Raw genomic sequence first — 16,161 nt, forward strand, 5'->3', positions numbered from 1 at the left:
TTTCTTGTTTAAAATGACCCAAAAAACCTAAAAAAACATTCCTCGGGTCAAGAAAAGTTGATCTTTTGTATCTGTTTAAAAAAATTGTTTAAATAATTTCTGCCCAAAAATTCCGCCCTGCACCCTTCAGATTTGTTTAAAGGAGATATTCTGCCCAAAAATTCCGCCTGGCACCCTTCAGATTTGTTTAAAGGAGATATTTTTTAATAGGAATCCACAAAGAAACCGAATCAGAAATTTTTTCAGACGGGAGTGGTCTCACCACATGGACTAAAAGACAACAAAGTTATTATCTTCAAGTATTAAATACGACAAACGCCAAAAGTAAGCCAAACTTAGAAGTAATAAAAATCTATCCACTATTCACCCAGGCCCTTAATAGTACACATAATTTTGGATCATTTGCTGAATATTCCACAAAATACATTTTTCTTTACCTTCATTATTCAATAACACTAGAAACTAGACGATACGGTGGTATTCGCTGACATATCTGAAAATCTCCAGTAGTTAATGAATAGAATCGGAGAAGTAAGTCAGAGATATGGACTTTCACTAAACATTAAGAAAACAAAATGTATGATGATCTCTAAGAAGGAAAGGCAATTTGGACGAATCAGTGTTAACGGTCAAAAACAGAGCAAAAACATATACCTACCTATATTGGTACAAACGTACAACAAAGAGAAAGAAAGATCTGCATTTCAAAAAATTGGCTAAGCTATTCAAAAGTCATGATTTATCAATACCAATAAAAATCAGGTTACTACGTTGCCACCTGCAAGAAAATTGAGGCTTTCGAAATGTGGCTTTACCGTCGAATCCTGGAGATATTTTATACCGACTACGTTACTAATATGGCTGTTTGATTAAGAATACAAAAAGAAAAAGAGCTGTTAACCACAACAAAAAGAGCTAAAATCGAATAGAATAGAATAAAATAGAAATATGCTTTATTGTCACTGAAAATTTTTTACAATTTTATGGACAAAGCTTACATACAGTCAAAATAAAAAAAAATATCCATAACAAATAACAACTACAATTTACTAAAATTAGATAAATCGGCAATATACAGTATATAAGACATAAAAGCAAAGACAAAAACAATTTATTGCAAAATTTATATAAATTGCAAATTGAACATACTTACAACAAATAAAATACAACATTAGGAACTGACAAGTTTAAGCTACTACGTATGAAACCCAATTTTCTTAGTTATTCATTAAGAAATTCTTCTATTGAATAATATTATGGTCTTTTAGATAGATAGGCTTTTGTCATTTTACGGAACCTTGGGAAAGATGTTGCAGATTTAAATTGTAAAGGGAGATGGTTTAAAGTTTTTTTTGCGGAATATAATATAGATTTCTTTACTAACTCAGTGGATGTGATCGGTAAATAAATATCAAATATTGAATTTCTGGTGGAGTAAAGATGATTGGGCCTTGCTGGAAAAACATGAAGGTGTTTACGAATTAAACAAACCGTTTCTAGGATATATAAAGATGAAAGTGTTAAAATTCCGTGATCTCTGAAGTAACTTCTGCAATGAGTAGATCTTCTGAGGCCAAACAGATATATTATTGCTCTTTTTTGCAATTTAAAAATAACATCAAATTGAGCAGCTGTACTAGAACCCCATAAAAGAAGACCATATCGAAGAAGAGACTCGAACAACGAAAAATATGTTATCTTAGAAGATGCTAAATTGAGTTCCCTTGAGACAGATCTTATTGCATAGCAAGCTGAGGCGAGTTTCTTACTTAACGAATCGATATGAAGGGACCATTTGAGGTTGCTGTCTAATACCTCGGTCACATCATGAACAGTGAGAGATATGGACTGCTGCAACTAATTTTACAGAAAAAAATATCAAGAAATGCGAAGGATTTCCTGGTTAAAAAACTAACGTACATGAGTCAACACAACAACAACAAATATTTTCAGAATAGCAGTGTGCAAAGTACAGAGTGCCATGAACGGTCACCAACATTTGAAACGAATAGATACTGATAGAATGGTATCAAATATCAACACAGTTTGGAAGATATCTGAACTATTTTTGAAATCATCCTACCCATCAAAAATGTAATACAATAATTACAATGAAAAATAGAGTAAGACATATTAGTGAAACAGTTCACGAAGAGAAACTTAAACTTGTCATTAAATATCTTTAAAAATAATGGATACACCAAACAAATCCTTTAGAAATTGATCTTTATCTCAAACCATTTTGGCGGTCCCACTGATATCGGACCAGTACAACCAATTCAATATAAAAAAACTGCCATTAATGAAACATTTAACCCCTTTGGTGACTAGATTATGTAAATAATGTACTAATATCACAATTAATATCACAATTGGTAAATATAATATAGAATTAGAAAACGGACCATTCTTTTCAAAAGTAAACGACAAGACCCCAACTTTTTATAAAAACCAATGTTATCTACAAGTTGCTTTCTTCGGATTATTAGAGTTGTTATATTGGTTAAATTCACAATGCCTCAAATAAAGAATAACACAACACAAAAGTGACTAGGTATACAAATAAGAAAAATACGTGTGCGTCAGTTGACCATGATTTGGAAAGGGTCGCCCACGTTTTCTCAACTGTCATCAATACGACTAACTTCACGCGTAACTTTGATACGAGATTATAAAAAAAAATATGCATTGAAATCCAGATCCCGTAATTTTTTGAGCGTTCTAAAGTGAGTACAAAGACATTTTCTTCTTATGGTGCCTATCCGTTACGGATGTTGGACACTAACATGGCTATTCTGACTTTGTTGACTGCTGCCCTGAAAAGTCCGGTAGTGGTTAAGTTAAACCATTTTCGCCAATTGAAACCTCTATACTCTGGGTATAGAGATTTTTGAAGAAAAGAATGACGAAATATGGGGAAAATGGGAGAGAAAGATTTAAGACAAAAATGAAGAGTGGCTTAGCTCAGAAGGAAAAATCAAAAGGGCAGAGAGACACTAAATCTCAAGTGAGTATTCGGGCTAGCTTCAATACACCGAATATTGGCTTTAGAAATATAAAAGAAAAGATTGGATAATGAAATGATAGTAACTAGGAAGAAAATGAGACCTGTGAATACAAAAACTAATACAACTAGGTAAGACCACTGGAGATAGACCGAGATAAAGGGATGATAAAGAGAGAAGAAAATGGGCGCCAACTCGGACAGCTCAACTTCTGGGACACAGTATTTGAAAGCTCACTCTACTTAACTGTAGCGAAAAAGAAAAAAAAACCTAAGTTTTGGGTCCAGAATTTGAACAGCTCGAGATTTTTGAAGTAACGAACGACAGGAACTAAATGACACTGGTTACAACCACCTGAAATACAAAAAAACTAAATACTAACTTTGTCTTGCTATATTATATACTGGTGATAGAGATTGAAATGAAACAGCTACCTTAATACGTACAAATATATTAATAATAAATATGTTATATATTAACAATTTACATATAACACAACTTAATAACAGTGATAGTGGATGGTGAAAAGATCAAATAGGACCGCAAAGGCCGCTTAACTAGCAAGTATCCACTATCACTGAGCCAAGCAAAGGGGGTCTAGGACATTTCGGCGTCGCCGTTTCGGCGTGGCCATTTCGGCGTGGCCGTTTGGGCGTAGAGCCGTTTCGGCGTAGGCCGTTTCGGCGTCGGCCATTTCGGCGTCAGAGATTTTATTTTAGTTGACTAAATACCTACATTGGAGTCTATTAGTAAGACATTAGATTATACCTACGTTACTTTTTTAGAAATTTAAGAGGCTCTTGATTTATATCTATACCACACTAAAAAAATATATTAAATGTTATTTTTTCCAACTTTTGTAAATGTAAGCTATTTAATTGCACATAATTAATTAAAAAATTAATATATTATATATATTATATATTATACAGTACAATTTTCAAAGGAGGAAGACCTAACCCTTCGGTCCAAACCTAACTTTCGGGTATTATTTTACATCTTCTAAAATTAAAATGTCGAAAATTGTTCTCCTGACTCTACATTTTTTGTTAAAGAAAATTTCAGACTATCATACATTAACAACTATTTTTTTTCTCTCTCACTTTGCCAAAGTATCTGTCGCCGAATCAGCCGGCGCCGAATCGGCGGGCGCCGAATCGGCGGGCGCCGAACCGGCAGGCGCCGAAACGCCGACGCCGAATCGCTGGCGCCGAATCGCCGGCGCCGAAACGGGCCATCCCCATGTAGGGTTATAAAAATATACATTCTGCAAATATTTTTGCTTAAAAAAGATATTTTAACAATATTAAAATTCTCCGTCTATATACCATATAATGTATGTCTAATTAAAGTTGAAAAATGTCAGTTATCATCTAATTAGCTCTGGGACAATTAAGAGAACAGCAATTATTATTAATATGCATTAATAAAAAATCCAATATAGGTATTTGCAGAATAAAATATAACAAAATGTTTATAAAAGAAATATATTTAGTTTATTTTTCTACTTGACCATTAATGTTAAAATTGTGTGACCAATGAACTCCAATGTATTTAAATAACTATATTAAAAGATTTTTTTCCAAAAAATTGCCTGACCAATAAACCTCAATGTAGGTATTTAGTCAACTAAAATAAAATTTCTGACGCCGAAATGGCCGACGCCGAAACGGCCTACGCCGAAACGGCTCTACGCCCAAACGGCCACGCCGAAATGGCCACGCCGAAACGGCGACGCCGAAACGTCCCATTCCGAAGCAAAGGTATCAATAGCAAAATCCAAAATCAAAAGTCCGTTAGACATACATACTCCTTTTTTTGTAATTACAGCTTCAATTTACCGTACATTTCTCGTGGACTCTGCCGATAAGGTAGAGTCGTGTTGAGAAAACCTAGCGTGCCCATTTGGAAACTGTACACCATTTTGACTATTTAAATGTTAGAGTTTTACAACTAATACCAAATGTGCATGTAGTTTTTCCAAAAAGACTTTGTAATTCGAAATTAAAACACTTATTCAACTAAAACTACAATACAACGTAACATATAATGTCAACGTGACATGAAATGTCACGGTTTAGTTAGCTATTTAAAGCACAATGCTATTTAAATGCATTTCATTTTTTCGAATCCTGAGAAAACTAATAAGTATTTTTCAAAAATTTAAACGCAAAATGAAAGATAGCATGATTACCGAGGGCAGAAAGTCCCTGAAAACTTCTATAATGTTTATTTTAATAAGTTATATGGGTAAAAAAAGAGAAAATTTAGTGTCATTTATAATTTCAAATTTTTCATTCAAAAGAAACTTTTTGTTTATTTTAAGGCACTTTCGACCATCGGTAATAATGTAATCTTTCATTCTGCGTTTAAATTTTTTAAAAATACTTATTAGTTTCCTCAGGATTCGAAAAAAATAGCAGTTTTCCCTCATTTAAATAGAATTGGACCAAGATTTTGCGCCTACCCCCTTAAGGACAATCGTTATAATATATCCGTACTTGCAACCTTTTTCCAGTAAGTCCTGTTCGATAAAGATACCAATAAAAACTTGACTCTGTGGGCAAATCTCAGAGTTCCACACGCCTTTTTTTTTGTTAATATTTTTTTCATACTGCTCAAGAATGATCATTAATCAAATTTTTTTATAACAACATGCCCTATAAAACAACTACTTTCTGAATGGTTGGACTCAAAAAAATATGGCGACAATGAAATTGATATATATCTCAAGGTTTAGTCGATATTTTACATAATTGAATGTCATGTTAATTAATCTAATATTAGATTCTTTCAACATATTGCGAAGACAGGTTAGTACCTACTTTTACTTTAATGTTTTTTTATTTCAAAATACCATATATTTAAATAATAAAATTTCCAAAAAATAAATTAAACAATAGTACATTGTTTACCTGGTAGGAAAAGCTTAACATTCCTGGACGACTGTGAAGATTGCTAAGTCGAGGCGCAAGCCGAGACTTAGCAACACAGAGTCCAGGAATGTGGCTTTTCCTACGAGGTAAACATACTATTTTTCCGCAAATCGTTTAAAATTCGACAGATATTGATTGATTTAAAAAAAACGCGATAATTTTATTCCCAAATAAATGGTGCTTTGAAATTCCTAATAAAATTACTTGGGTTACTATGGAAACGTATTGAGGTTGAATTGTCAAACTTGACAATGTTTTCTATCATTTATGTAGAACACTAACAACTGTACGGAAATATCATTTCCTTACAGTAAGGAAATGACATTTCCTTACAGTAAGGAAGTCCTGACTTTTTCTTCAAGAAATTTTGACAGGAATGTCAAAATTTCCTGGCGATTTGCGGAAAATAAGTTTATAAATTAAATAAGACTGCAAAATAAAAATATTACAAAATAAGTTCTCAATCCAGTAGCACAGAAAACGACAATAAATATGGTCTCATACCACTAGATTGACAACAGGTGGAAGTTCTCTGGTTACTACCCCCGTGACTTTCAAAAATTATAAGCCATACGGGTGCCGAGACGAACATTAAGATGAGGGAATTTTAAATAATTCACGTCCCACCTGTCAGCGTGGTAAAGTGCCAACGAGAAAGCTTCCTAAGTACTCCACAAAAGAGTAAGTGAATTAAAAATGTATAAACATTTTCAATTTCTTTGGAATCCGAAAATACAGCAGCATTATACTCTAGTTAAATTGGAGAGTGCAGGAAGACTCTATACCGGTTTCGGGGATTTTTTCCCCTCATCAGTAGACACATATCCTCTTCTCTCCAATTCAACCAGGTACCTTGCTTTGGTAAAAATATTACATTTATACAAAATTTCGAATTAGGTACTTTGCAAGAAGTATAAACAGCTATAAAGCTAATATAAAAACAATAAAGATTTAAATGTATTTTGAAATGTTTGAACGATTGCATTTCTTTTCAATTCGAACTCCCCCATTGTTCTACATGTGTTTCAAGTTATTCAACTCTCATCAGGAAGAAATGCAATCGCTTATTTGCATTTCAACGTATTTTACCTATATGAAGAGTGCAAAAAGAGGTGTTTTTCAAGGATAAACTGTAGATTTTTTGTTGGAATAAAAGATTATTCCTAACATCGTCCAGCTTCCAGTAATCTTGGGTTTGCGGTTCTTCTAATTGGCTGTCTAAGATGACTCTCCTCACTTTTTGATGCTTCGTAAATCTACTTTGTTAGTGTTATAAAAGAGCCAATCAAGGATAGTCTAGTGGCTTGTATTGGGTCTTGGAGGTAACAAGAAATGCCGATAACATTGTTGCAGCAAAACTCTGAGAAATGCCCACAAGTTTTACAAGCTAAAAGCAAATCCTACTTTCACGTTCACCCATTATTCATGGTTCACTCCATGAGCTCTAAGCAATGCATGGGGTACATTAGGTGTACTTCATGTAGCTAATGAAAGAGGGTGCTAGTCGAATTTCCGGAGCCTTAAAACTGAAACAAATCGGCTAAGGAGATAAGCCCTAAAAGAAAATTCTGGTCCTCGAAGTGAAGCTAGGACAAATAATCCCCGGATAGATAATCCCGGACAAAAAGTCCCCACAAATTATCCCCGGACAAAACATCCCCGGACAAAAACTCCACAAAAAATATCCCGGACAAATAATCCCCACAAATTGTTTTGGACAAAGTATCCCCACAAATAATCACGGACAAAAAGTCCCCGAGAAATATTTGCTGCCGAATAGTTCTCTAAAAGTTTTCCCGAAATTTTACCAAATTTAGAATTCCAATTACATGCTGAAAACATCAAATTTTACATGACAAAAGAATGTGAGTTTTATTCAAAAATCGTGGAAGATATGCGGAGGCTAAGGCCCCCGTTCTCACGACAGGCGCTTAACGCGCGTTTTGATAACGCGCGATTACAATTACATACATTTTATTTGAGACCGTTCACATGCCAACGCGCGCTTTAATGACCTAAAACGCGCGTTAGCATGTGAACAGTCTTCAGTAAAATGTATGTAGTTGTATGTAGTTGTATGTCATGAGAACGGGGCCTTAGCTCATTCTCTATATCTTCCACGATTTTTGAACAAACTCACACTATTTGGTCACGTAAAATTTGACGTTTTCAGCATGGAATTGGAATTCGAAATTTGGTAAAATTTCGGGAAAACTTTTAGAGAACTATTTGGCAGCAAATATTTCTTGGGGATTTTTTGTCCGTGATTTTTTGTGGGGATATTTTGTCCAAAAAAATTTGTGGGGATTATTTGTCTGGGATTTTTTGTGGGGATTTTTTGTCCGGGAATTATTTGTCCGGGGATTTTTTTGTCCGGGGATTTTTTGTCCAGGGATAATTTGTGGGGATTTTTTTCCGGGATTATCTGTCCGGGGATTATTTGTCCGGACCCCCTCTAAGTTGGTGGTTGGCCAAAGATACGGGCAATCAAAAAAGATTAATGATATTGGTTTCTTTACTTGGTATGTTCGTACGATTTATAGTGCATTTATATAGTACATATCAAAATCACTAGATGAATCATCAGCAGACATCATAGTGGGGCTCAGATTTTATCTCTAGGTACGTTACATAATTTTAGTCTAGGTGTGTAAATCTTCCCTAACTGCTAATTTTCGCTATTGGATATATTGAGGTATTATACTTAGGATACTTATTAAGGGCGTAGGGCTATTAAGGGCGTAGGCGTAAAATTTCGTCCCAATGTGTTTTAAATGCATTCATTTTTTTTATAATCCTGAAAAAACTAACAAATATTTTTGAAAAATTTGAACGCAGAATGAAAGAAAATTATTACCGAAGGGCGAAAGTAACTTAAAATAACCAAAAAGATTCTTTTGAATGAGATATTTCAAATTAAAAACCACACTAAATTTTCCCTTTCTTTTTCACCTCTGTAACTTATTAAAATAAACATTATAGAAGTTTTCAGGGACTTTCGGCCTTCGGTAATAGGTAATGCAATCTTTCTTTCTGCGTTTAAATTTTTCAAAAGTACTTATTAGTTTTCTCAGGATTCGAAAAAAATAAATACATTTAAAACACATTGGCACCAAATTTTAAGCCTACGCCCTTAAAGTCTTCAAATTAAATATTAATTTTAGTTCAATTATATTTTTCCTTTAACTCTTATTTTTAACATGTTTGAATTTTGGTATTTTAACATTGAATTTGTTTGAAACGTTTTGCAGTTTATCTTTATGATAGTTAATGAACTTGTTTTATTTTCTTCTTCTTCATGTGCCATATCAGAATTATCTGACGTTGACGATCACCATTGCGGAGGCTTTTCGATCTCCTGAAACATTGAATAATTGTCCTGCGTTTGATATCTAAGTTTATTCACGTTTTTTAAGGCTATGGGTACATAATTCGCAAATATTTTACGTGTATCCCTACTTTTTCTGTCTTTACACGGCAAATTACGTGTAGTAAAATTCACACTGGTGTGGATATGTAAACATTACTAGAATGTCATTCTACTTGAAAATGTCATAATTAATTTAAAGAGATGGCTTTTGAATGTTCTTGGATAACTGTTATTTTTATAATTGCAAATTATTAATTCAGTTAATAAATGTGATAATTTTTTCACTAACTATGTTTTCAGTGATTGTAATAATTTATTTGTACAACAAAAACTAATAATCAATCGAGAAAAGAGGAAAAGTGTTAAAGTGATTTTTTAATATGTTGTTATTTTGGAACGCTTACAATTTTGAACATCTCTAACAACAAAATACTTGGATCACAGGATATATCTGATGTATTCTCTGCTTGGATCTTCCACAAATAATACACAATAAATAACTTTTTATTAAGTTCACGTCTTAAATCAATTATTTATCAAATACACTATATATCAATAATATTTAATCAATTTCTCAAAATATTCCCGATGCAATGTCAAATATTTAAAATTGTCACTGATTGTCAGTGTCTGACTGACAATATGCTGACAATATTATATTCGGTTGAGTGCGTTGTAAGACAAAGACAGATTTGGAAAATATTACCACGGCATTGTGTTCATTTTTTTCAAATCCTGAAAAAACCAATAAATATTTTTGAAAAATTTAAACGCAGAATGAAAGACTAAATTATTACCGAGGGCCGAAAGTCCCTTAGAATAAATAGAAAGTTTATTTTGAATGAGATATTTGAAATTAAAAATCACACTAAATTTTCTCTTAGTTTTTTCACCCCTGTAACTTATTAAAATAAACATTATAGAAGTTATCAGGGACTTTCGGCCCTCGCTAATAACGTAATCTTTCATTCTGCGTTTAAATTTTTCAAAAATACTTATTAGTTTTCTCAGGATTTGAAAAAAATGAATCCCCATTTGAATAGCATTGCAGCCGAAAATACGTACCGATCCTCTTAATCAAGACCAAAGTCTCGACCAAAAGTGTAAGATGGCTGACTGACTGTGTTTATTCCGTGGCTTGTTTACTCTCTTGATAAACTGTGTTCCAGTTTCTTCCATTCTGTTCTATTTCTGGCTCCATTTTGACTTCATCCTATATTACTCAAATTTTTTCGTGCTCTCCCGTTGTAGTTCTTTTCCTGTTTCTAGTCCTCCTTCTTTTCCCATCTTGTTGGCGTTTAAGTGCTTGTCTGGTTATGTTGTATCACTAATCATAATATCACAGTTGTATCGTTATCAGTCATCATAAAATATACAAAAAAAAAAAAGAATGTGTGTGTACTTGTACTGTAAGAAGTTATACTTCTATTATTATGATTTCAACGAAATTAATATACTTAACAAGCTACATATTTGTATTTTATTTAAATATTAAACTAACTTTCTTACCTACCACTTTTAAAAAAATTTTTATTAAAACGATACCAAAAATAAAAAAAAGAATATGAATCGTCCGGGATGCGAATTTACAAAACCTATACCATTTCAGTCATAGCAGCGACTGAATTCGAATAGGGTTTGTATGCAGAATATTAGTTACATATCCTATACCATTTCAGTCATGACAGCGACTGAATTCGAATAGGGTTTGCATGCAGAATATTAGTTACATATCCTATACTGTTTCAGTCATGCAAGTAAAACTAATCAAATATTTACTTAGTGCATTTATTGTTATATCATAAAATTTAGATATGTTTTGAAAATTAAAATTAATAATATATATTTCGATAATATTAAAAATTAAAAACAAATGAGTAATTACTAATGTACGAATATATGTATACAGTATGTCCCTGTAAGTTGGAACCATATGGAAAACAGGTCGATTTTTATTTTTAAATTATAATTTTTTTGGCATATATTTCATAGGTACTAGTGACGTCGTCCATCTGAGCGTGATAACGTAATCGATGATTTTTTTTTAATAGGAATATGGGTCGTGTGGCACCTCATTTGAAAGGGTGTTTAATTCTCTATTCAGTAATATAAACACAAATATCATTATTTATACAGGGTGGACAAAAAACAATTTTTGAATTATATTGATTGACGAAAAAAGAAGAATGTATGCAATTTACTTCAATCAAAATACTTTCTATCGCTGTCAGAAAATAGAAAAAACTGTTTATTTGGCAAATAAACATTGGTTTTTTGCTTAAATTAAATGTTCAAACTGCCAAGAGTTACGTGGGAGGCTGTTTGTGATTTAATTTAAGCAAGGCGGAATGTTTATTTGTGAAATAAACATTTTTTTCTCTATTTATTGATAGCAGTAAAATGTATTTTGAGTTAAATAAATTACATACATTCTTCTTTTTTGCGTCAATTAATTTAATTAAAAAATATTTTTTTGGTCACCTTATATTGGTATACATAATGATATTATGGTTTATATTACTGAACAGAGAATTGAACACACTTTCAAATTAGTTGCCACACGATCCCTATTCCCATTTAACAAAATCATCTATTACGTTATCACGCTTAGATGAATGACGTCACTAGTATGAAATATATGCCAAAAAATTGTAATTTAAAAATAAAATCGACTTGTTTCGGGATTTTTTCCCAAGTCGTCCATTTTAGATAAAATGAATTTATTCCATAACTTAGCCCCTCTCTGTATAAAGATACTTTACTCTTGACAGAAATTCATATTTTTTGACATCTCTCATATACTATTAATAAAACTTAATATCAGATGATTGCATCTTCGGTTTTAGACCATGCAGAACTTTTTATGAAGAATATCTTTTTTGCGTAAAATCGTTAATAAAAATTTTTTCCATATGGTTCCAACTTACAGGGACATACTGTATATATTCATACATTAGTAATTATTCATTTGTTTTTAATTTTTAATATTATCCAAATATATACTATTCATTTTAATTTTCAAAACATATCTAAATTTTATGATAAATAAATCCACTTAGTAAATATTTGATTAGTTTTACGTACATGACTGAAACAGTATAGATATTTGCTCAATAATAATCAAAAATTTCGTTTGCAAATCTTACACCACTACAGTTAATTTCTAGACCGAAATAGTATAGGATATGTAACTAATATTCTGCATACAAACCCTATTCGAATTCAGTCGCTGCCATGACTGAAATGGTATAGGATATGTAACTAATATTCTGCATACAAACCCTATTCGAATTCAGTCGCTGGCATGACTGAAATGGTATAGGTTTTGTAAATTCGCGTCCGGGATTTGAACCCGGGACCTCTCGATCTCCGGTCACACGCTCTACCACTGCACTATGCTCCCTTTGCTTTGACAGGTTACAAGATTTCTCGTACATACTGACAAATTTAATAGACCAAAAGGGAAGTATACGAATATACTTTAAATATACTTACAATTATTATAAAATATCTTATTCCCGAGGAAGACAAATCCAAAGACACAAAAATTATAATAAATAATACATTTAATAAAAACACTAATATATCCTTTTAATGACTTATTTGCGCTGACAGCGCTAATAGGTACATACATATCTTGAAAGATTAGCAACGAACTACATACCGTCTGTGTGTGCAGGCGCCCGGCATTATAAAATTTCACTCTCGATCGTAAAGAAGAGTAACTTCAAAAACATACAAAATTTTAATAATTTATCGCATATTATCTACCCCAAAAATCCTAGATATGAACATACTAGACCTAAACCTGTTATGTTGTTTATGAATAATTTAATTTACATTACCTTGTCCCATTTAGTACAAAGGAAGCACAAGTTTCTGAATCGTTGGCAGTTGAACATAATACTGGCAGTTCACTTAAATAGACATCTGTTAAATTTAACTGGCAAGCTATATCTCCAAAATGCAAATCTTGAGCTATCGCTTTACTAGTAACTCCTATAAGATAATGACCCAATTCTCCACAAATATATCCTATGGAGACTATGGCCAATACGTAAGTCGGATAAAAAGAAGCCAGCTTTTTTGTTAGTTCTATCATTTTTTATGGGTGTGATGATCTGAAACAAAAAAAACTGTAAAAATATCGTTGAAGTTACCCTTTAGAGTTCATTCATATGAATAGATATATAATACCCTCCCTTATTCGAATAGATGGAATGACAAATGACGTGTCGAATGAGAGCTTATAACCTAAAGCTCCATGGAAGAGCAATAACCTTTTATTTCGACAATACAGTTTACCCTTGAAGCACACCATTTTTCGCACTCTTCCAGTTTCCAGTAAGCTTGGATTTGCAGTTGAGCAAAAATGAATGAGCAAAAACAGGACCACAAGAATATTTTGATGCACATTAACAAGAGAATATACTTCTTCTTCTTCTTCTTGACTGGCTTATAACTATAGGTGACTCTTCGCTGCACCCATTAAAGCTTTCCATCATCTACTATCTTGCGCTTTCATTTCCCATGGTTGTACCCCAATCCTAGGTAAATCGGCTTCAACGTCATTCTTCCATCTTTTTCTGGATCGGCCTACTGTCTGGTCTCTCAAAAAAACTCTATTTAACACTCGTCTTCCTCTGATCTTACCACCTGACCTGCCCATCTTATTCGGTTAGCTTTTATATGTCTGACGATTTTTTCAGTACCATACAGAATCAGTAATTCAGCATTGGCATGAATCAGTAAGACAGCATGTCTTATTCCACTAATTCTCCACTTACCTGTCAATTAATCTCTTTGAGGGCCAAATATCATTCTGAGAACCTTCCTTTAAAATACCAGCAGCTTAATTATTTCTCGCTGATAAAGAGTCAATTTTCACTTCCATACAGTGGGCCGATAGATCAGCGGGCCCTGGTTCCAGTTGGGATGCGGACCCACCCGCCCAATAAAATCTCACATTGTATAATACTAGTATCGAGCATCTAGCCTATTGTATTGGGATTATTTTTATGACCCACCCTATAAAACTTGCATTGAGTATCTCAGATTCCGAATTTCTGCAACTTTGTAGTTTACCTACAACTTATTCATGGATCGTGCTAATATAAAATAATACAAGCGATTGAGTTAGCACGTGTAGGCAGGCACCGGTGGTTAGTCTTTAAACAAAGACTTCAGCAAGCAGGTAAAATGAGCAAGAAACCTTACAAAATCGTTCCCTATGTTTCTTATTAAATTTTGATTTCAAATTTTTCGATGAATAGTTATTCTTCGTTTTTATTAATAAGTACCTATAGACAAAAATTAAAAATTTTTAAGCAGTTACATTTCGTAGTGTGTACTTGTGTAGTTCAAAATGTCCCCATCAAATTAGAAACAAAAGAAGCAAAAAGCGCTTTAGAGAGGGCCCCTGCGGGGTCCGGGCCCTAGTTCCGCGAAACCCGCGGAACCATGCTCAGTGCGCCACTGCTTCCATAATATAACATCTGATCGAATAATTGACACGTACAGCCTTAATTTAGATTTTCCTTTTAGCAGCTAGATCCTAATAATGATGATTATGGAGTATAATGCTATATTCCCCGCAGCAATCCTTGCCAAGACCTCTTTTTCTATGTGGTTGCCATCTGTGATTACCGCCCCAGATATTTAAACTACTTTGATATTGAAACTACTCATTAATAGTTTTTTTCTGCACAACTTTTGGTCTTGGATTTTTGTTTACTAGCATATATTTCGTCTTCTCTTCATGTACTTGAAGGCCCACACTACCTGTTTCTTCATTGAGTTGTGAAAATACCTACCTCACATCTCCTGTAGAATGGACGACTGCACCTAAATCATCAGCAAATACCAACTATAGTTTTGATCCTCGTGCATTTCCAGCAAGCATATAAAGAAGCAGACTGTGGCTAATAGTCTAAGAGCTACAGCCGAAAAATCATCGTCATAAGTAATATGGAGTTTGGCATCTATTGTGTATTGAAAATTATGACCCCTTTCAGGCTGACACCTCAGTGGATACAGGAAGTAGCAATAAGGGATGAAAGGGGAAAGTTAGTGAAGTCTTTAAAGGTTTTCACCTCCTATTTTGTTAAACCTCCATCGATTTGCATGAAAATTGGTGACTAGTTAGAGCATACCCCAAAAAATAAAAATAATTTGGTGCCAACTTGCACTTTTACCCTGGGTGTGAATACCACCCCTTCTAGGGGTTGAAAACTATTTTATTAAAAATAACCCCACAAATCGATAGAGGGACAAATTATAAGTAAAATTTGTTATATTATGTTATTAAAATAAATCAATACTTTTTTGAGATCAAAAATTTTTCTGTTTAAGATCACATGCGTGAAGTTACGGATGATAAAAAGAACATATTAGTTAATTGTATGTTACTAAAATATTATTTTTATATTATTTCGATATTATAAATTTAGCAAAAGTGTATTCGAATATGTCAAATGTACCCATTATTGGACACCCCCCCCCCGTTTCTGGATATATGCAGTTTATATTGATAGAAAAAATTCAATTAAATATCGAAATAATATAAAAATAATATTTCACTAACATACAATTAATTAATATGTTCTTTTTATCATCCGTAATTTCAAGCATGTGCTCTTAAACAGACAAATTTTTGATCTTTAATAACTCAAAAAGTATTGATTTATTTTAATAACATAATATAACAAATTTTACTTATAATTTGTCCCTCTATCGATTTGTGGGGTTATTTTTAATAAAATAATTTTCACCCCCGAGAAGGGTAAAAGTGCAAGTTGGCACCAAATCATTTTTATTTCTTGGGGTATGCTCTAACTAGTGACCAATTTTC

At 32.9% G+C, this 16,161-nt stretch overlaps 1 protein-coding gene across 1 annotated transcript in view; it reads right to left on the reverse strand.

The window, feature by feature from the left end:
• The window catches only part of LOC126880021 (uncharacterized), a 69,955-nt gene that overhangs the window by 29,013 nt on the left and 24,781 nt on the right, over positions 1 to 16,161 (reverse strand). Inside the window, exon 2 of the mRNA XM_050643546.1 lies at positions 13,157 to 13,432. Within this exon, the coding sequence (XP_050499503.1) occupies positions 13,157 to 13,413 (257 nt within the window). The 5' untranslated portion in view covers positions 13,414 to 13,432. The remainder of the gene's footprint in view (positions 1 to 13,156; positions 13,433 to 16,161) is intronic.

The sequence above is a fragment of the Diabrotica virgifera genome, chromosome 2, assembly GCF_917563875.1.
Source record: "Diabrotica virgifera virgifera chromosome 2, PGI_DIABVI_V3a".
In the NCBI taxonomy this organism is placed as follows: domain Eukaryota; kingdom Metazoa; phylum Arthropoda; class Insecta; order Coleoptera; family Chrysomelidae; genus Diabrotica; species Diabrotica virgifera.